We start from the raw sequence: 21,432 nt of genomic DNA, 5'->3' as shown, positions 1-21,432 counted from the left end.
TCAATTTCTGGGGACTTAGAGGAAGGCTATTTTAACGACAAATCACTTGTAGAAGACGAGCCGCTTTACTCTGTTTGCGTAAGTTGTTTTTGTATGTTAAATGTATGTTTAAAATGATATGCATGACCAATAACATTTTAGGTCTGGATTTCAGCAGTACATCAGGAACATCCATGCCAGAGATGTCCTCTCCTTACAATACATTACATGATAGCGATGTTCCCAACATAAGGGTAAGAATTGCTTGTCAGACTTTTCAGTAGATTCCCATCTATGTTGATACAACTGAAGTCTGTTCAAACTTCTGTTCACAGTTATATTGATCACATGGCTGTGTTCATGTTCTCAGGGCTCCAAACGGCTTGTGTCAATTGCTGTGGCAGTGGGATGTTTGACTGCATTCGGGGCACTGCTCTCCTTTTCTATGTATGAGAAGAGCACAGAAAAGCATTTCCAAAACTACAAGATCTTCCAGGAAACAAACACTGATCAAAATAACATTTCTGAAGAGCAAAGCCGGTGAGCGTCGTATACATAGTATACGTTTTTACTTTAATACATCGAATTGACAATATAAAACAGTCAAATTAAGTTTTGGCAAGGGAAGTGTGTCTGGATGTGTTGTCTCCAGTTTGTAATCCTCCTCAAAGACTAGAAATTTAACAGGTCCTGTTGTGAATTCCTCAGTATAATCCTCGTAGAGAGCATTCCCCTGTATATGAAATATGACGACAATGCAACCTTTGGGACCCCAGTGGACAAGGCCTGGAGAGATCTCCTGTCCATGGCAACCTACCAAGTTGATGTGGCTTCCTTCTACTGGACTCTTACCGGTGATGACATCAATATCAACTCTTCCACTGACTTGCCTGTGAGTTTAAAAAAATACATTTGAAATACGTTTGACAACCGCTGTCAACTAGTCATCCCTGTGAATTTGCCTGCACTTTATCTACTGTTATCAACAGGGAAAGAACATACTGGAGCAGTTTGGAGCTTTACCTTCCAGAAATGTGTCAGTGAGAGTTGTGACAAGTATTCCCTCTGTGCTGACAAACTCCACAGATCTTCAAGTTCTGAGACAGAAAGGTCTGAAATATTAGGAAGGTGTTCTTAATGTTTCGTACACAGTATATTATCCTACTGTATGTTTTATCCTCTAATCTCCTCTCATTGGTTATCTGTACTGTAGGAGTCCAAGTAAGAAAGGTGCCCTTTGGGCGTTTGACTGGGGGTGTACTCCACAGTAAGTTCTGGATTGTTGATAGGAAACACATTTTCCTGGGAAGTGCCAACATGGATTGGAGGTCTCTTACACAGGTAAATGTCTAGTGATGATATAATAGAACTACCTTAAATAATCTCATTCGTTTTGCTCCTACATGACGGGTAACAATGCACTATCACCTTAGGTAAAGGAACTGGGAGTGGTGATCTATAACTGCTCCAGTCTGGCTGAGGACCTCCATAAGATCTTTGAGTCATACTGGGTGATGGGTCATCGCAACAGCTCCATCCCAAACCCTTGGCCCTCCAAGTATGACACTGCCATCAACAAAGAGCACCCCCTGCTGCTGAAGACTGATAATGTTTCAAGCAAAATCTACATCACAGTGAGTCCTTTCTGTTTCACTTCCCATTCACTGCTTTCAGAGTGCCTCGGACCATAAAACTATTAGCATCTGATTAAAACCTGAGAGAATTAAAGAGTGTGTCTATTGTCATAACACATTGACTGGATATTTTTTTCTCATCTAATGACCATCTCATCACAGTTCTACTCATTACAGCCCTTGCTTCCTTGCAATGTGATGTCTATACTCTGTCTCTCCCAGGCCTCTCCTCCCTCTTTCTGCCCCGCCTCTCGGACGCAGGACCTTGATTCTATCCTCTCAGTGATCTCAGGGGCACAGCACTACATTGATGTGGCAGTCATGGAGTATTTCCCCACCACACGCTTCATACACCCTCAAAGGTGAACATACTGTCCTACCAGACTCATAGCCTTTTTCAATCCACCGTTGAGTTTTACTTACTTTGACTTCTTGTAATATTGAAAGATTAATTGAGTATACACTACCGGTCAAAAGTTTTAGAACACCTACTCATTCAAGGGTTTTTCTATATTTTTACTATTTTCTACGTTGTAGAATAATAGTGAAGACATAAAAACTATGAGATAACACATATGGAATCATGTATTAACCAAAGAAGTGTTAAACAAATACAAATATATTTTATATTTGAGTTTTTTCAAATAGCCACCCTTTGCATAGATGATAGCTTTGCACACTCTTGGCATTATCTTAACCAGCTTCATGAGGTAGTCACCTGGAATGCATTTCTTAAAAGTTAATTTGTGGAATTTCTTTCCTTCGTGCATTTGAGCCAATCGGTTGTGTTGTGACAAGGTAGTGGGGTATACAGAAGATAGCCCTATTTGGTAAAAGAAAATGTCCATATTATGGCAAGAACAGCTCAAATAAGCAAAGAGAAACGACAGTCCGTCATTAGTCAGTCAATACGGAAAATTTCAAGAACTTTGAAAGTTTCTTCAAGTGCAGTTGCAAAACACATCAAGCGCTATGATGAAACTGGCTCTCATGAGGACCGCCACAGGAAAGGAAGACCCAGAGTTACCTCTGCTACAGAGGATAAGGTCATTAGAGTTACCAGCCTCAGAAATTGCAGCCCAAGTAAATGCTTCACAGAGTTCAAGTAACAGACACATCTCAACATCAACTGTTCAGAGGAGACTGCATGAATCAGGCCATCATGGTCAAATTGCTGCAAAGAAACCACTACTAATGGACACCAATAAGAAGAAGAGACTTGATTGGACCAAGAAATACAAGCAATGGACATTAGACCGGTGGAAATTTGTCCTTTGGTCTGGAGTCCAAATTGGAGATTTTTGGTTCCAACCGCCATGTCTTTGTGAGATGCGGTGTGGGTTAACGGATGATCTCTGCATGTGTATTTCCCACTGTAAAGCATGGAGGAGGAGGTGTTATGGTGTGGGGGTGCTTTGTTGGTGACACTGTCTCTTGATTTATTTAGAATTCAAGGCACACTTAACCAGCATGGCTTCCACAGCATTCTGCAGCGATACACCATCTCATCTGGTTTGGGCTTAGTGGGACTATCATTTGTTTTTCAACAGGACAATGACCCAACACACATCCAGGCTGTGTAAGGGCTATTTGACCAAGAAAGAAAGTGATGCAGTGCTGCATCAGATGACCTGGCCTCCACAATCACCCGACCTCAACCAAATTGAGATGGTTTGGGATGAGTCGGACTGCAGAGTGAAGTTAAAGCAGCCAACAATATGTGAGAACTCCTTCAATACTGTTGGAAAAGCATTCCAGGTGAAGCTGGTTGAGAGAATGCCAGAGTGTGCAAAGCTGTCATCAAGGCAAAGGGTGGCTATTTGACAAATCTCAAATATTTTTGGATTTGTTGAAACCTCTTTTGCTTTCTATATGTGCTATTTCATAGTTTTGATATCTTCACTATTATTCTACAAAGTGGAAAATAGTAAAAATAAAGAAGAACCCTTGAATGAGTAGGTGTTCTAAAACGTTTGACCGGTAGTGTACCTCTTTAACTTATCCTTTAGGTACTGGCCAGCCATTGATGATGCATTAAAGAGGGCTGCTTTTGAGCGGAATGTTAAGGTCCGTCTGCTGGTGAGCTGTGGACGGGATTCTGATCCAGCCATGCTTCCTTTTCTTCAGTCTCTAGCCTCGCTGAATTACCCTGCCCAGCGCATCAGCATTCAAGTGGTAGGAAGACACATATAGGCCACTGGTATTATTATTCAACCAATGTGATGGTCTTCTTTTCTGTACTGTAATGCCAGATTGTCCTCTTTTTCAGAAACTGTCCATTGTGCCAGTAGGGAACCAGTCAGAGATACCCCACTCTAGAGTAAACCATAATAAATACATGGTGACTGATAAAATGGCATATATTGGTAAGGGATAGACAGCCGTATCAACAGAAAATAGTTGAATATTATAATACTTTGATGTGAACAGACACAGTTGTCTACATGAAAGCATTACAGGTAATGAATAACTTGAATTCCCAATCCTTCTGCCCCTCAGGGACATCTAACTGGTCAGCTGACTACTTCAACACCACAGCTGGAGTGGGGCTGGTGGTTTCCCAGCACGCACCACACTGGGCCTGGAGGACCCAGGCTCTGCAGGGGCAGCTCAGAGCAGTATTTGAAAGGGACTGGCAGTCCCAGTTTACTGTACGTCTCGCTGACTTGGGTCATCACCCTGACTGTGCCCTCTCAAAAGGATAGGCGCTCTACTTACCATCCGTACACTTAGTTATAACAATGTTTACTTTAGAAAAGTCCCCAAAGTATTCAGTTATGGCAGTTATGGCTTAGGGAGATAACAGTAAGCCTGTTGGACTGCTTTTTTGTTGTTGTCTTTGGTTGTTTCTATGAGGGACGTTGCAACTGAACACTCATCATTTGCTTCATTATTTGTTTAAAATGTAATTTTGAATGTTTAATATTTCACTGTCTATTAGGGTACGTTGGGGGAAAATGTACCTTAATACCTTTTGCAAGCAAATAAATACAATTCCATGATATATACTTGATTGCTCATTATTTTTGCAACAAAAATGCTTTATTATACAAGATAATTCATTTAAAATAAAAGCAGCAAAAGACAGGTCTCGGTCTCGTCTATTCAAGTGTTTGTTTGATTTTCTCTACATTAGATGGCAGTAATGTAAATATTCCGTGTGGATACTGTAACGTTAGGACATCATCGTAAGACATTGGATTAAAGACAGACCCGACGAGGAAGTTTCCTTGATCGGAAATGGCTGCGAGTAGTGTGGACGAAATGGAGGAAATTGAGAAAAAGCTGGAATGCGAACAATATGGGTAACAGTTCTGATGGTGTGGAGAGGGAAGATGAGGGTCAAGGACCGGAATGGTCAGTAGTGGAAAGACATAGGAAGAAGAGAGGTCATGAAACAGAAAGAAGTGGGGTGTCTAGTAAAGAACGCATTAAGAGGGCCAAGGTAGGAAGCAAGAGTAATGATGTGTGGAGGGGAAAGTGGTGATAGTGTTTGATGAGACCGCAGGGCCTCACTTATCTGACTAACTAATGCTGTAGAGAAAAGTGAAATTAGCTTGATTTATTTGAAATGTTAGATTGTTAATATTGTGTGGTAGCCAGGCTCAAGATTCTGGAAATGGAAAAGCTTAATGGGAAGAAGATTAAAAGTCATGTCCCTGGTGCTTATGCTAGATTGAGGGGTCATCACTGGGGTCCCGATATCTATGTTCACAGATGATGTTAAAGATAATGTGAAGGAAGGCAGAGTGATTGAGGCCAAAAGGTTGATCAGTGGGAAAGAGGGTCAAAGTGAAAGCTTATCAGTGATACTGAGGTTTGAGAAAGTTGCTGGGAAAGTACAGATAGGATTCCTCAGTTTCAATGTTAGGGGATATGTCACTTATGCACTGCAGTGTTTTTAATGCCAAAAAATGGGACATGTAGCTGCTCAGTGTAAAGGAAAGAAAATATGTGCCAAGTGTGGAGGGGCTCATGATTACAGTGAATGTGGAAGCAATGTGAAGGTTAAGTGCAGTAATTGTGAGGGAGAATACAGTGCAGCATTTGGTGGATGCCAGGTACAGAGAGAGGCTCAAACATATAAGACCTACTGTCAGACTGATGGATCTGACATGGATGCACCTGTAGTAAGTGGACCTACTGTCAGACTGATGGATCTGACATGGATGCACCTGTAGTAGGTGGTGGCATGCACTTTAAACGTTTATTTGCAGACTGCCATGATATCATAGAAGAATAAGAACTGGAAGAAGAATATTCTGTGTTTACTTTGAGTGATGTTAGGATGTATAAGTTATCCTGTACAAGCTTTTATGCCGAATACATTGTTCTTACAGGTGTCAAGATTATGGGCATGTTGACAGCAGTGTGTAGGAGGGAGGTTCCTAGGTGTGAGAAGTGTGCAGAAGGGCATGAGACAAAGAAATGTGTAGCATTGAGGAAAGTAGAGGTTAATTGTAGGGGTGCACATGGGGCTAGGGATCAGAAATGTCCGGTGGGAGAGAGTCAGGTTGAGTTTTCCAAGGTTAGTGTATGCAGAAGTTGTCATATGCTTAGACAGTGAAGAAAGTAGAGGAAGATGTGTCAAGGGGGAGGGATCCTTAGAGGAGTGGTGTCAGTAGTAGATCTGCACCAGTACAGAGAGATAGCCCAACAAGGTATGCATGTTTCAGTAAGATTGGATTTTTTGCATTTATAGCAATGGTTATCAACTCTACTGCAGGGATGGAACGTTGGCCTAAAATAGGACTAAATACATTTAAATAGTGGAGTAGGGTGGTGTTTTTTTGTGTGCGTGTTTTTTTTGTGTGACTGCAGTATTTAGAGTATGTGTTAATTTATTTTTTCAAGGTAAGTATAAGGGAGTTATACTCCAGTCTAGTAGGTGGCGGTAATGCAACATTTATTGGATGCCAACCGCCGTTAAACCTCATCGAAGAAGAAGTGCGTACTTTGCAAGTTGAAAGATCACGGGGCGGTGTTTCATGTTGTACTAGCTACGTGTGCTTCTGACGGGCTGACCAGCAAGCTGAAGCTAAATAATTGCAGTGAACATCATGGTACTACTTGAAAACGACTCGGTAAGTTAGAAAACCCCATCGACTAATGTAGTATATCTTAGAAATTGACATTATGAGAGGACTGGTTTAATTAGCTAGGTATTGTGCATTGGCATCAATCACTGCTGCCTGTTCGCTAACCAAACCCAGTAACGTTAGCTAGATAGCTAGGCACATTCGGCTAGCATTTTCTAACTAACGTTATTCGTTTGAATTGCTTCTGTGGTCCGCGTGATAAAAAGGAATACATCTATAAATATGCCAACACATTTATTTAGAAGTAACTAACACGATAAAAAACAATCTAGGTCGTATAGCTAACATTATCTATGAATTACACAAACGGAGACATGTTGGCTAGCTAGCTTGCTCATTAGCCAGATGGCTACCACATTTTATCCTTTTATCTACAAACCTCAATCGGATTATTTTCCTTCTAGTTTTTGACGGAGCTGACACGGCTGTTCCAGAAATGCAGGACATCAGGCAGTGTTGCCATCACGTTAAAGAAATGTAAGTTCTCACATTTTGACAACTTACTTATTTGATGGCTACTGGGTGTTCTCTCCTAAACTAAATTATTCCAGGATATGTTAATCGGTTTATGTACTGTTTTTAGATTTCTGATTACCTGTAATGCAGGGGTCTCCAACCCTGTTCCTGGAGAGTTAACCTCCTGTAGGTGTTCACTCCAACCCCAGTTGTAACTAACCTGATTCAGGTTATCAACCAGCTAATTATTAGAATTAGATGTGCTAGATTAGGGTTGGAGGAAAAAATCTACAGGATTGTACCTCTCCAGGAACAGTGTTGGAGAGCCCGGCTGTAATGTGTTGTCATTAACCTTACAGATGATGGGAGAACCAAACCAGTCCCAAGGAAAGGTCACCCAGTGAATTATGAACCAGCAGACAACAAGTGTCTACTCAGAGCGTCAGATGGCAAGAAGAAAATCAGCACAGTGGTAAATCTACAGCATCATGTGGCAATGAAGTCGTTGATGATGAAGAGGTTTTCTGCATTATAATACAACTATTTCCTAGTCATGCAATTAGTCCATCTCTACTTAGTAATCAAAGGTTGTCCATTGCTCTAACGTTTTAGTCATTTAACAGATGCTCTTATCCTGAGCGACTTAGTTAGTGCGTTCATCTTCAGATAGCTAGGTGGGACAACCACATCACAGGCATAGACAATGTAAATTTTTCCTCAGAGTAGCTATCTATGTTGAAATAAATCCATAAAGGAATTAACTGAAACATTATGTTGATATGCTATAGTCTGCAGACAGTAGTGCTAATCAGGGGTTTCCTTGTATCTCCAGGTTAGTAGCAAAGAAGTAATCAAGTTCCAGATGGTAGGTACTCAGACATTGAAGTTTGGTTTTTCTAACAAATTAGTCACTGGAGCACTGAATGCACATTGTATTGTTTGTTTAGATGTATAATGTTAAAAGGTATTATGCAAATCATTTAAATACTCTCTTGACTTGAGAAATGTCTGTCTGCTCTCCCTCTTCTCAACATGCCAGGCATACTCTAACCTCCTGAGAGCTCACATGGACGGGCTCAAGAAGAAAGACAAGAAAAGCAAAAGCAAGAAAACCAAAGCCACCCAATGAGCAACAGACTCTTTCATAGCATACTGGGGGAACCCAGACTGGCCTGTACCACCTCCAAGGAGCTCTAACTATCACCTCTACCTCCATCCTTCCTGCTCTGATATGTTCCCTGAGGCCCACCATCCTCCACCTGGGGACAGCTTTGACATCATGCCATTGTTTACACAGCAATGTCTCATCCCTGGCCAGTGAATGGCATCAGTCTATATAGGGAGGAAGGGTGAGCTGAGGATGTTTAACAGTCAGAGGATACTACAAGTGAGCTGCCTTTTGATTCACCCCCCCCATCTATGGTGTGGATCAAAGTTACACAGAGCTGCATTCATTTATGGAGTCACCGAAAGGATGGAACATGTTGATGAAATGCCTTTCAAATCGTTTTAATTTGAACTACTAGGCCCTGTCTCTATTTATGTTTGAATTATCCCTCAGTTTGGTTTGCTTGTCAATTTGATTACATTTTCACTAAAGTTCTGATTTACTTTCCAATTGGACCTTGTCTTAAGCATTTGTGGATAGATTATTACTGTGAGTGACGATGCCATATACATTTGTTATGGTTGGGGCCGAATGCTTTTTCTTGCTATTCAAATTAATATTATTTTTATGATGGAAAGTGAGATCCTGAGTTTTCTTTGGTATTTAAGACAAAATTATTAAATGGTTGAGTTCCTTATTGGTCCAATGAAATTTTTCAACAGTCATGTGTCTGTCCACTAAATTAAGTTGGTAAATTCATAGTTGTAAGGCAAGCTGTAGAGGAAGGGTCCCAAAGTTAGCTGACACAAGGCTGCTTTGGTATTTAGAAATATGTGCAGTTTCCTGTGTTTCATCATCTAATTTGTGGGATGGATGTGTCATGATGGAATATTGAGTGAGGGGAAAGTATTTTGAAACTTAATGATTTAGTATATTTACTGGCAGCTGAAAGGCATATTTGATTTATGGATACAGAGAGAACCATGTACATTTTGTTTTTAACCTCATCAAACACTATCACCACCTTACTGGGTGTACACCTAACCATGGAAATGCTCTGTAAGGATTATAATTACTTTCCAGTGAATGTGACAGACAAAAGCAGAGCTGCTGCTTTGACATAATTCATCTGCCATTTATGTCACTGTATCAGAATTTCATTGATGAGGAATACAGCTGATGTTATAAATTGATCTGTTTTTTTCAAAATAAATTACAATATGGCAGTGGTTTGTTGATCTAAAGACTGAAATAGATTTTAAATAAAATAACAAGGAATGAACAGTTTAACTTTACGTTGTAGGCTGATAACATGAGCAAAGTAGAAAATGGTCACTATAAGTAATAAATACACTATATACACAGCTAAGCAACCAGCTCTTGAGTTGAGGCCAGCCAGGTCTCTTATAAGGCTGTGTTCCTCTCCTTGGGGGAGGCTCCCACCTGGTGATGTCTGTTCCTCTCCTCCTGGTAGCCTTGGTTCATAAGCCTGGTTAGGTACAGGAATAGGGTCTGGTTCAGAAACACAAAACAGAATTATGAGGACACCTGTAATAATGTTGAATTATAATCAAGGTTTGTGTGTCTAATGTAAACTCAGTGAAACATCCATTTTTCAGGACCCTGTCTTTCAAAGATAATTTGTAAAAATCAAAATAAATTCACATCTTCATTGTAAAAATGAAGTTACACCAGGAACGCACAATCCCTCCATCAGTGCTCAGACTGTCTGCAATAGGCTGAGAGAGGCTGGACTGAAGGCTTGTAGGCCTGTTGTAAGGCAGGTCCTCACCAGACATCACTGGCAACAACGTCGCCTATTGGCACAAACCAACCGTCGCTGGACCAGACAGGACTGGCAAAAAGTGCTCTTCACTGACGAGTCGCGGTTTTGTCTCACCAGGGGTGATGGTCGGATTCGGGTTCATCATCGAAGGAATGAGCGCTACCCCGAGGCCTTTACTCTGGAGCGGGATCGATTTGGAGGTGGAGGGTTCGTCGTGGTCTGGGGCGGTGTGTCACAGCATCATCGGACTGAGCTTGTTATCATTGCAGGCAATCTCAACGCTGTGCGTTACAGGGAAGACATCCTCTTCCTTCATGCGTGATTTTTGCAAGACAGGAATGTCAGTGTTCTGCCATGGCCAGCAAAGAGCCTGGATCTCAATTCCATTGAGCACGTCTGGGACCTGTTGGATTGGAGGGTGAGGTCTAGGGCCATTTCCCCCAGAAATGTCTGGGAACTTGCAGGTGCCTTGGTGGAAGAGTGGGGTAACATCTCACAGCAAGAACTGGCAAATCTGGTGCAGTCCATGAGGAGGAGATGCACTGCAGTACTTAATGCAGCTGGTGGCCACACCAGAAACTGACTGTTACTTTTGATTTTGACCCCCCCTTTGTTCAGGGACACATTTTTCCATTTCTGTTAGTCACATGTCTGTGGAACTTGTTCAGTTTATGTGTCAGTTGTTGAATCTTGTTATGTTCATACAAATATTTACACGTTACATTTGCTGAAAACAAACGCAGTTGACAGCGAGAGGACGTTTCTTTTTTTGATGAGTTTAGTACCAGCTTAGGGTTAGCACTACTGGTCTAAGTAGGCTACATCAGTAGGGTTAGGGTAGGCACTACAGCTGTAAATACAATGTATTACTAGTCTAGTGTTTGGTTGGCACTACAGCTGTAAGTACAATGTATTAACAGTCTAGGTTAAGAGGAGTGCAGGGAGGCATTATACTAGGAAATAAGTAGAGCCTGGAATGTTTCTGGTCAGGAAATACTGCTCACTCCACATAAATGATAAGTAGGGCCAGTAGTTTATCCTCGGCACAGGAGCTGATCCCAGGAATAAGGTTGGAGTTGTAAGGGTAGTTCTCCATGAATCCACTAGAGGCCAATACGGACAGTTTCATTGGAACGTTAATGGTAAACTACAGTGCTTCCACTCATTTCATCTAATTTACACTAAACAAAAATATAAAAGCAACATGTAAAGTGTTTGTCCCATGTTTCATGAGCTGAAATAAAAAAAATCCCAGACATCTTCTATACGCACAAAAAGCTTATTTCTCTCAAATTTTGTGCGCAAATTTGTTTACATCCCTGTTAGTGAGCGTTTCTCCTTTGACAAGATAATCCATCCACCTGACAGGTGTGGCATATCAAGAAGCTGATTAAACAGCATGATCATTGCACCTTGTGCTGGTGACAATGAAAGGCCTCTTTAAAATGTGCAGTTTTGTAACACAACACAATGACAAAGTTGTCTGAAGTTTTGAGGGGGTGTGCAATTGGTGAGGAATATTTCTGTCTGTAATAAAGCCATTTTGTGGGGGAAAACTCATTCTGGGGCGGCAGGGGAGCCTAGTGGTTAGAGCATTGGACTAGTAACCGAAAGGTTGCAAGTTCAAATTCCCGAGCTGACAAGGTACAAATCTGTCGTTCTGCCCCTGAACAGGCAGTTAACCCACTGTTCCTAGGCCGTCATTGAAAATAAGAATTTGTTCTTAACTGACTTGCCTAGTTAAATAAAGGTTAAAATAAAAAAATCTAAATCTGATTGGCTGGGCCTGGCTGCCCAGTGGGTAGGCCTATGCCAACCCATGGTTACACCCCTTTAGAGTCATGTGAAATCCATAGATTAGGGCCTAATTTCTTTATTTAAATTTACTGTTGTGGCATTTTGCATTTATATTTTTATTCCGTATATTTAACTTGGATAGTGCACTCAGTAAAACTTGCCCTGATTTACCAGAGTCCTGTGGTGCATAAAACCAATTTTTAAAAACACAGTGACTGTCTAAAACACACTATTTACATCATACACACTAACACACAGTTAAATCTATGTGAGCGCAGATTTACATTTTACTGAAACTGATATTTCAATTGATGAGTGTAGTAATACTTTGCAAATTATGTCAAGTAGGGTTACCACACATGACGCTAACATGTAAAAGATCTTGTAGTAGCCATGATGTGACAGAGCCATGCCATTCTCAATATTGTCATTTCTGGATCATTTTAGTTTTCATGTCAGTCACCTCTCTCTTTCACTGGTGACCATTTCCATCTTGACATGTGTCATTGGATGTGGAAAACTCTGGCACTGCAGAAAGCCAAGGGACCTCTTGGACAAGAATTGGTTTCAGATGTGATTCTCATGATTGACACCCACGTATTTAATCAAAGTGGTCGCCGAAAAAGATTGAATTGTGTACCTTCCACGCCTCCTCAAGCTCAGGGGTCCATCTCTCTTTGAGAATGGGTTGAACAGCACAGATGAATTCTGCTCCTACATACTGGAAATAAATCACATCAGAACAGGAAATTATCTATATCAATATCTATAGAAATGCAAACTGTAACTTTGCTTAACATGCATTGTCAGTGTGTGTCTTACGCTGTAGTATTTGGGTGGGGCGTTGTAGCGGTAGTGGCTCCTCCCCAGCTCCACAGCCAGAACCTCCAGTCTCTCCAGCTGTTCCAGTCTGGCCACACTCTTCTCAATAAAGGACATCACTCTGAGAGAAAAGGAAGACAGGCCTGGTTATGAAAGACAGCCTGACTGACAAGCATACAGGCATACCTTGGACCATCACTGATCATACAGCAGACACCTATATGGTCCAATTTATTTTGTCATCTTTTATCCTCTCTTTCAATAATTGTTCTACAACATTGAACGCTGAACATGGTTTAATTGTTGCCTACAGGCCTGTATTTTACGTTAAAGAGCATGTGACAAATAACATTTGATTTGATTTAGGGAGTTTTATGCAGAACGATAAATACGCACAAAAGGTTAAATGGGTGCGCTCCCTCTTAGCCTGGCCGCCGGTGAGGACATTTGTACTAATGTCCGTGTGAGTGGTTTGAGGGCCACTTGGCCTTCTCCTGGGAGGATGAGTGCAGAGGCTGTGTGGAGATGTTGTGTACATATCCCTGTCTTTCTCTTGTAATGCCACTGCAGCCTCCATACCTTTGATTTTTTATAAAATCTCAATCACGTAGAAGCATTTTTTGGAACAATGTTGTTGAGTTCAGAAGACACAAAGTTCACAAGACACATAACTCTGTGGCCTTTTGCAAAACAGTAAATTTGTTTTTAAAATGTAGTTGCTTTCTCAGAGCATAAATACATTAATCAAAACTATATCCAATACAAGTCAACAGTAGCTATATTAGCATTTTTGCGCGTCATATTCATATCATCTATAAGTAACATCATTGAGTTACACAATGCATTTTTAGATACTTTAGGATGATTTGGACATGAAGTGTGAAAATGCTAATATAGGTACCATTGACTTGCATTGGATTTGTTGCACAAATGCTAAAAAGTTTGTTTTTGAAACAGTGGCAAGATAAACAAAACCAAAGCATGGGTTGCTGTCATACCTTGTACACGAACTGCTTACAGGGTAAGGAAACCAATATGTAATTTTGCAATTTGGGTGAACTATCCTTTTAACATCAAAAGGGGTTTCTTAAAAAATCCCTGAACAGCAGGAACAGCACCATCTAGTGGTCAAATATCAGGATGTAGGATGGGACACAACAAATTCAATAACTAATTTCTCTGAACAGTGGAAAAGAAACTTTAACAAATTCGTTAAGAATAGATTACATAGGATGAAGAAACAATACTTCGAGCCGCAGCTCCATACTACTTGTCAGACATAGAGACCTGATACTGTATACTCAATGTTGGGGTGGGATTGGCCAATTTGGGTGCAATGAATTAGCATAATTTCTCAGAGATCAATAAGTTGCAGGAATGCTAATCTTATCTGTTTCTAACTACAGGAAGTATTTCAGAACAATCTGAGATGGTGGGTGTTATGGCTTGCTGAAATGACATGTAACGACCCTAGATATTTCCTTATACTGTACATGGTTTGACACCGATGGGGTGATTTAGAATTATGTACAGTAGTATTTATTGATTGCCAGAAACAGAGAACACAGTTGCACACATTTGTCTTCTGATGAAAACAATGTGTTATATTTTGTGAACAGAATTTTGTATTCACTGATGACAGTTGTATTTAAAGTTTTGCAAAAGCAAGTCACGTACTAAGGTAAGAAAAATATCAGAGGTTCTGTAAATGTATTTGAGCATTTTATCATTTCTGTTCTGCTGTAGGTACGTTTCAACACAGATCCCAAAATTGCTTGTACGCGATTGAGTAAAACTGTAAGTGGAGACCTCAGGCTTAATTAGGTTTATTGGCCTTTCATGGTGAGATAAACAAAGAGGCTCAGCATACCCAGTGACACAACAGAATGGAGTAAACACACCATTGGAGAACTGCATATGGAGGATAAGAGTGTTCTTCACTGGCAGCAATATGTGATAATAGCCAGCCAGAGATTGGATATGACAGCTCTTCAGTCTCAGCTAGAAAAAAGCTCTCTTAACATTAACACTATTGTGATTATGGGATGTTCATTGTAGTTTGTTCTCATGTTACTGTCGTTTTTACATCTCATATAGGGACACAAACAGTGTTGACAGATCTTTGAAATAGGAAACTTAAATTGTACAGTATGTCATAAATTCCTTTGTTTCAATAAAATCAGTGATGCTCCATTGTGAGATTTTGACATTTGAAATGTAATAATACCACAACGGCTGTAGTGTATGGAACTTGAGAGCTGTGCACTGTAGAGACTTCAACAGAGTACTGAATGGAGAGCTGGATGAAAGAGGAATCTCACATTGATATCAATGCAAAATTGACAGAAAAAAAACTGTGGCGACTGACCGTAGGCCGTGTGCCCTCAGCTCCCGGCTGGTCCGTAACCTGTCAAGGTCCTCCACGTCTCGGAACAGGAAGAATACATCTTTGCATTCTGGATGGGTCTCAAACAACCTGTTACCAAGACAACAGACATTCGTGAGCCTCCAAGAGCCAGCTTCATAAAGCCTGCCTTAAACCAAACTGACATATTCATTCCCTCACAAAAAACATCCCTCTGTCCTCCAAGTTCTCCCACTGACTACATAACAGAGTTCAAGCAAGGCTGTCAATAAGGTATTGAAAGTAATTATTTATGTTTTTTTTTTATAATGCAAGTGTTGAATCATCTGTTGATATTGTGATTTGGTTAAGCCTTGCCTGTCTCTATCCTTGTAAATATCTGTCTTCAAGGTGGCATTACAAGTCATCCCATCTGAGCCATGCAGTGATTTTAAGAACTTCTCCATTAGATCTGATGGTACCACTGAGCCCCTTGTAGTTCTCAGTCCTGGCTGCGCTCTCATCATCAGTCCTTCTCTGCTGGGCTCCAGGCCTACTACGGGCTGCAATCACACACAGCATCAAGCCACTCATTGTCAGGGGTGACCAGTATAGCCTTCTCTCCTTCTCCCCTTACAGAGCTGTAATGAGTTCCCCTGCCTTCTCAGACCCAGTCATATCAGAGTCAAATGGTACATAAGTTCCAAAAGCCCACAATAAGCTTAGATACAGTGCAGGCACAGAATTTGTGTGTGTGTTTGTGCGTGTGCAGAGGTATGTATGTGTATGTGTGCCCAATCTCTCCTCCTCACAGCCTCTACCTCAATCACCTCCAGCTCCAGTTTACCAAGATATTTCATTAATGCTGCAGTCCTATCAGGTAGCTATTCCAGCAGAGGTGTCTATCTTAAAATAGTCATGTAATCACTAAACCCAATGCCCTGCTTTGGGTTCCATAATGCATACATCACTATATACGGTACATACCATTAAAGCTCTGTAGAATCTATAGGATCCATGCATGAATATCTTGGCTTTATATTGCTAATTATCTCCTCCCCTTCCCATGTTTGTGTTTTCCCCCATCCCTCTGGTTATGAAGTGGGGTATAAGAGCTTTGCACATACACTTAAATTTCCACCTCTTACTGCCTCTGTGTGAGAGAGAAAATAACCTTGTCATATTCACACTCACAGTTGTATCACAGCCAATTGTCACTGTCATAAACACAATGCCCATGAAAGACAGATGAATGAATAGGAGCAGAGAAGAGGTGTGTGAGAGGTGATTTCAAAATGGGTCTCTGAATGGTTGCTATGTTTTCCTAGCATTAAGAATAAATAATTTTCTGAATTTTGGCTGATGATACAAGAGACATGCTTCAGGGGACTTAAATTGACACATTCATTATACGGAATTATGTCAAAATTACTAGAACCTTAAAATAATATAATTAACGACAGAGAAGAAAAGTAATAACGCAAAAGAAAATAAACAAAAACATCTTCATATTCTAGACATATGCTGCACTGAATGTAGACCTCAATACATTATATTATAATTCTGTTACTAGGTGAGATGGATATCAAGTAGATTTCTAGATGAACCCTATTGTTGTAGGACCCAGAATATTCTTCACCGTGAATGTCGTTCTTAATTTATAGGCACAATGTAATTCATACCACACCTCATTGATGTAAGGGTAATTACCCTTGTCTCTGTTGCTCCCACACAACTACAGAAAACAATAGTTAAAGAGCTTCACACCTTAAACTACAGTATATTCAAATCAAATGTTCTTCGTCACATGCCTTGTAAACAAATGGTGTAGACTAACTTACTTACTTACGGGCCAATCCCAACCATGCAGAGAGAAAGTAAATAGAGAAATAATAGAAAACTAATAACACGTAATAATAAATACACAATGAGTAATGATAACTTGGATATATACACGGGGTACCAGTACTGAGTCGATGTGCAGGATTATGAGGTAATTGATGTAGATATGTACGTATATGTCACGCCCTGGCCTTAGTTATCTTTGTTTTCTTTATTATTTTAGTTAGGTCAGGGTGTGACATGGGGGATGTTTGTGTGTTTTTGTCTAGTCAAGGGTGTTTGTAGTGTCTAGGAGGTTTTGGTAGAGTTTATGGGGTTGTGTTCAGTGTAGGTGTCTAGGTATGTCTATGGTTGCCTGAGTGGTTCTCAATCAGAGACAGCTGTCTATCGTTGTCTCTGATTGGGAGCCATATTTAAGGCAGCTATAGGCATTAGACAGGTTGTGGGTAATTGTCTATGTCTAAACGTTAGTAGCTTGTGTCTGCACTTTCGTTTTGTAGCTTCACGGTCGTTTTTTGTTAGTTTGTAAAAGTGTTTCGTTTCGTGTTCATCTTCTCTAAATAAAAAGGAAGATGTATTCGTATCACGCTGCGCCTTGGTCCTCTCTTCCACAGAAAGACGATCGTGACAGTATAACTAGGAATAAAGTGACTAGGCAACAGGATAGATCATTAGCAGTAGCAGCAACGTATGTGTTTAGTCAAAAAAAGTTAGTGCAAAAAGGGTCAATGCAGATAGTTAACCAAATAGCTACCTGGACTATTTAACTAACTATTTAGCAGTCTTATGGCATGGGCTTAGAAGCTGTTCATGGTCCTGTTGGTTCCAGACTTGGTGCATCGGTACCGCTTGCCTTGCGGTAGCAGAGAGAACAGTCTATGACTTGGGTGGCTGGAAGCTTTGGCAATTTTTAGGGTCTTCCACTGACACTGCCTGGTATAGAGGCCCCGGTTGGCAGGAAGCTCAGCCCCAGTGATGTACTGGGGCATATCCACTACCCTCTGTAGTGCCTTGAGGTCAGATTCCAAGGAATAGCAATTCCAAGTGATGATGCAGACAATCAAGATGCTCTCAATGGTCCATCTGTAGAACCTTTTGAGGATCTGAGGGCCCATGCTAAATCATTTCAGCCTCCTGAGAAGGAAGAGGTGTTGTCGTGCCCACTTCACCCCTGTGTTGGTGTGTGTGGACCATGATAGATCCTTAGTGATGTGGACACAGAGGAACTTGAAGCTCTCAAGCTGCTCTACTACAGCCCCGTCGATGTGAATGAGGGAGTGCTGGGCCCTCCGTTTCCTGTAGTCCACAATCAGCTCCTTTGTCTTGCTGATGTTGAGGGAGAGGTTGTTGTCCTGGCACCACACTGCCAGGTCTCTGACCTCCTCACTGTGGGCGGTCTTATCATCATCTGTGATCAGGCCTACCACAGCCGTGTCGTCAGCAAACTTAATGATGGCGTTGGAGTCGTCCGCGGCCACGCAGTCGTGGGTGAACAGGGAGTACAGGAGGGGACTTGGCACGCACCCCTGATTGAGGGTCAGCGTGGCGGATGTGTTGTTGCCTACCCTCACCACCTAGGGGCAGCCCGTCAGGAAGTCCAGGATACAGTTGAGCTGTAGTCAATGAACAGCATTCTCACATACAGTGCCTTCAGAAAGTATTCATACCCCTTGTTCCACATTTTATTCTGTTACCGCCTGAATTCAAAACGGATAAAATATGTTTTTCCTCTTAACTATTTACACACAATACCCCATAATGAAGTGAAAACATGTTTTTAGAATTTCTTTCACATTTATTGAAAATAAAATACAGAAATCTCATTTACACAAGGTGAATGCCTCTCCCAGTGTCTGGTGGAAAGCTGACTGAACCAGATTTTCCTATAGGATTTTGCCTGTGCTTAGCTCTATTCAGTTTATCCCAAAAAATTACAAGCATACACATAACATGATGCAGCCACCACCATGCTTAAAAATAGGAAGAGTGGTACTTAGTGACGTGTTGTGTTGGATTTGCCTCAAACAAAACGCTTTGTATTAAGGACATAAAGTTCATTTCTTTGCCACATTTTTTGCGGTAGGATGAGGTAGTCATTCAAAAATCAAGTTAAACACTATTATTGCACACAGAGTGAGTCCATGAAACCTACGTGACTTGTTAGGCACATATTTACTGCTGATCTTATTTAGGTTTAACATAACAAAGGGGTTGAATACTTATTGACTTAAGACATTTCAGCTTTTCATTTTTATTCATTTGTAAACATTTCTAAAAAAAAGAATCCACTTCCATATTACCTAGGTGTTGGTGCTGTACTGGAACACAAGGCTACACAAATCTAAATTGAATCCATTTGAAATTCAGGCTGTAACAACAAAATGTGGAATAAGTGAAAGGTTGTGAGTACTTTCTGAAGGCACTATATTGCCCTGATTGGGATTTGAGCATCTTCTGTGCTGTGCCTGGTGGTCTCTCTCTCTCTCCATCAACAGCCATAATGTCAGACTACATTAGCACCAAACTAGGACTGCATAAACTATTCATTGTTTTTTTCTCTCTGCAAACTATTACATTTCAAAGGGTGGCTATTGGGCTTGTTGATATGTATTTTCTTTGCTGCAAGTGTCTTCGTTTGTCAATAGATAGGAAGGGAAGGGGCCTGTGCTGTATATTTATCATGTAATATTGAGACATGATGTAAGATGATGGGAGGGAGGGAGGGAGGCAACACCCTCCAACCCCTTCATGAAAGTCTTCAAGCCACAAGGCAGAGGGATGTGGCAGCGGTTAAAGAATAGGACTACGTACTGTACAGTTGCTTGCTGTGAGCAGAGATTAGGCACCATGTCACATTAAATCATTGAGCCCCAAGAGCCCTCTCGGTTGTGGACTAAATGTCTCTCCCTAAAAAGGTCTTGAGAGCTTTTTGTATAAGGCAGCACAAGGAGGGCCAACATTTTATTAGGATGATGGGGGTCAGTTCTCATTTAATTGTTATATTGTGTATAATAATGTGTTGATCCTACAATTTTATCCTGTTTCCACAGTCATATGTATTGCAGGTATAATTTCCAAAAAGACAAACTACTGTGTAATAACAATTTGAATAATGTGAAGTTGTTGGTTCATTTTTTGGTTTATAGTCGTGTCATTAATTATTATAAGTCAGTCATCATGCAGTCCCTGTGGTCATCAACTGTCTTTGATCTACGCAACTCATTCAATCATATCTGGAATTGAATAGCTGTTATTTTAAATTGAGAGCAATAGTGTTGAAGATAATGTTTTGCCTTTCTATGAGAGGTACCATAAATATTTATGAAAATATTCAGTCTGATAAAGCAAAAATGTCTATCTTGCTTACAAATAACTAAAACAAAAAGAATCAGAACATCTCACCTGACAAACATAATAATTCCAACTTTTGCAATGTCCTCCTGGATAACTTTCCACGTCTCTTTGATCATCTCAATCTGCTCCTTGCTGAGATGCGCAACAGCATCCTCCGTCTTAGACTCTCCAGCTGTTTTCGGTGCCAGCCCTGATATTGCGCAGCCCATTGTTCTTGCTACAGCAAAATGTACTAAAAAGTAGTTAAAACACACGGAAAGAAACGTCTGCGCACCTGGGATATGGTTCAGGTATACGCCTCTTGCGCGTATGGTTGTACACGTAGTCTACAGCATCCAGGCATTAATGGGATTCGGTGACATCCAGAGCGCCCGAGCGCGTCATAAGAGTTACTCTTCTGTAACCTTGAGGGGCGGGGAACCATTTCTTTCCTAGAACAATGGCTAAAAGCGCAATGCAGGCCTACTGTAGTAGGCTATGCATATAGATCTAACCTATTTTCCATGTAGGTGAATGACCATTAAAACAATGTGGAGAGATGATTAATCAATGGCATCAAAATGAAATTATATAATGTGTATATCATATTTCAGTCACAATGTCCAATAAATAGACTACAACCTTGTGTTTGCACCAACTGGGAGTCTTTAAATCCTCAGGGCAGCCAGGGACTTGCTATTATAACATTCAATTCAACCAACCAAGGGATTGATGATTGGTTGACTCGATCAGGTAGTTGAATCGATCATCACCTAGGTGTAGGTGCTGTGCTGAAACACAAGGCTACACACCCTGTGGGTCTCCTGGACCAGGGTTGAAGATCACTGCATTAAGTCAGTAGTCCTGTAATAAACTATTGGGTTTGATATATCCTGTTTATAAATCTCTTCTGAGAGCAGCATTAGTTGCTCCGTTGTCATGTATTACTGCTCAAACATCAGGAACAGCATAAGCTACCAAGTCTGTTAAACTTTTACTGTTGGTCACTATCAGATAATGGATCCTCTGTAAACATCTCTGCCTGAATTTCCCCCCTAATATGGTTATACATTATTTCCGTCATTCAGTTATGCCCTAAAAAGGGTTTTGCAAAGGGATGTTAGGATATTGTAATAGCAAGACCCAGTCATTCAGAATAACTTAACTCAGCGAGACATGGAAATCCATTTTTCATATTTGATTATTTTTCCTACTTACATTAACCACAAAAA

At 40.8% G+C, this 21,432-nt stretch overlaps 3 protein-coding genes across 5 annotated transcripts; 2 read left to right on the top strand and 1 right to left on the bottom strand.

Annotated features, from left to right (window-relative positions):
• LOC112068201 (5'-3' exonuclease PLD4) lies at positions 1–4,617 on the top strand. Of its 2 annotated transcripts, none has more exons than XM_024135284.2 (11): positions 1–78; positions 158–233; positions 350–519; positions 688–871; positions 969–1,089; positions 1,193–1,320; positions 1,413–1,613; positions 1,836–1,975; positions 3,623–3,788; positions 3,883–3,979; positions 4,113–4,617. In XM_024135284.2, exons 2-11 carry the CDS (start codon positions 174–176, stop codon positions 4,316–4,318), a joined length of 1,473 nt encoding a protein of 490 aa, XP_023991052.1. In that variant the 5' UTR covers positions 1–78; positions 158–173; the 3' UTR covers positions 4,319–4,617. The 2 variants fall into 2 exon arrangements, with proteins under 2 accessions (XP_023991052.1, XP_023991051.1); XM_024135283.2 differs by having other exon boundaries at positions 155–233.
• A 1,936-nt stretch (positions 4,618–6,553) lies between these two features.
• LOC112068200 (signal recognition particle 14 kDa protein) lies at positions 6,554–9,505 on the top strand. 2 transcript variants are annotated; one of them, XM_024135281.2, is made up of 5 exons: positions 6,554–6,697; positions 7,117–7,189; positions 7,528–7,640; positions 8,001–8,033; positions 8,208–9,505. In XM_024135281.2, exons 1-5 carry the CDS (start codon positions 6,674–6,676, stop codon positions 8,295–8,297), a joined length of 333 nt encoding a protein of 110 aa, XP_023991049.1. In that variant the 5' UTR covers positions 6,554–6,673; the 3' UTR covers positions 8,298–9,505. The 2 variants fall into 2 exon arrangements, with proteins under 2 accessions (XP_023991049.1, XP_023991050.1); XM_024135282.2 differs by lacking the exon at positions 8,001–8,033 and having other exon boundaries at positions 6,563–6,697.
• Positions 8,719–21,341, bottom strand: LOC112068199 (neuroglobin-like). Its single transcript, XM_024135280.2, has 5 exons — positions 20,270–21,341; positions 15,050–15,157; positions 12,682–12,802; positions 12,500–12,580; positions 8,719–9,788 (listed from the first exon to the last, which is right to left on the bottom strand). The coding sequence occupies exons 1-5, from the start codon at positions 20,428–20,430 to the stop codon at positions 9,681–9,683; spliced, it is 579 nt and encodes a 192-aa protein (XP_023991048.1). The 5' UTR covers positions 20,431–21,341; the 3' UTR covers positions 8,719–9,680.
• Positions 21,342–21,432: the final 91 nt, after the last annotated feature.

The sequence above is a fragment of the Salvelinus sp. IW2-2015 genome, unplaced genomic scaffold, assembly GCF_002910315.2.
Source record: "Salvelinus sp. IW2-2015 unplaced genomic scaffold, ASM291031v2 Un_scaffold221, whole genome shotgun sequence".
Taxonomy (NCBI): domain Eukaryota; kingdom Metazoa; phylum Chordata; class Actinopteri; order Salmoniformes; family Salmonidae; genus Salvelinus; species Salvelinus sp. IW2-2015.
Note: the sequence above shows the minus strand (reverse complement) of the source record. Positions and strands in the feature narration are given on the sequence as shown.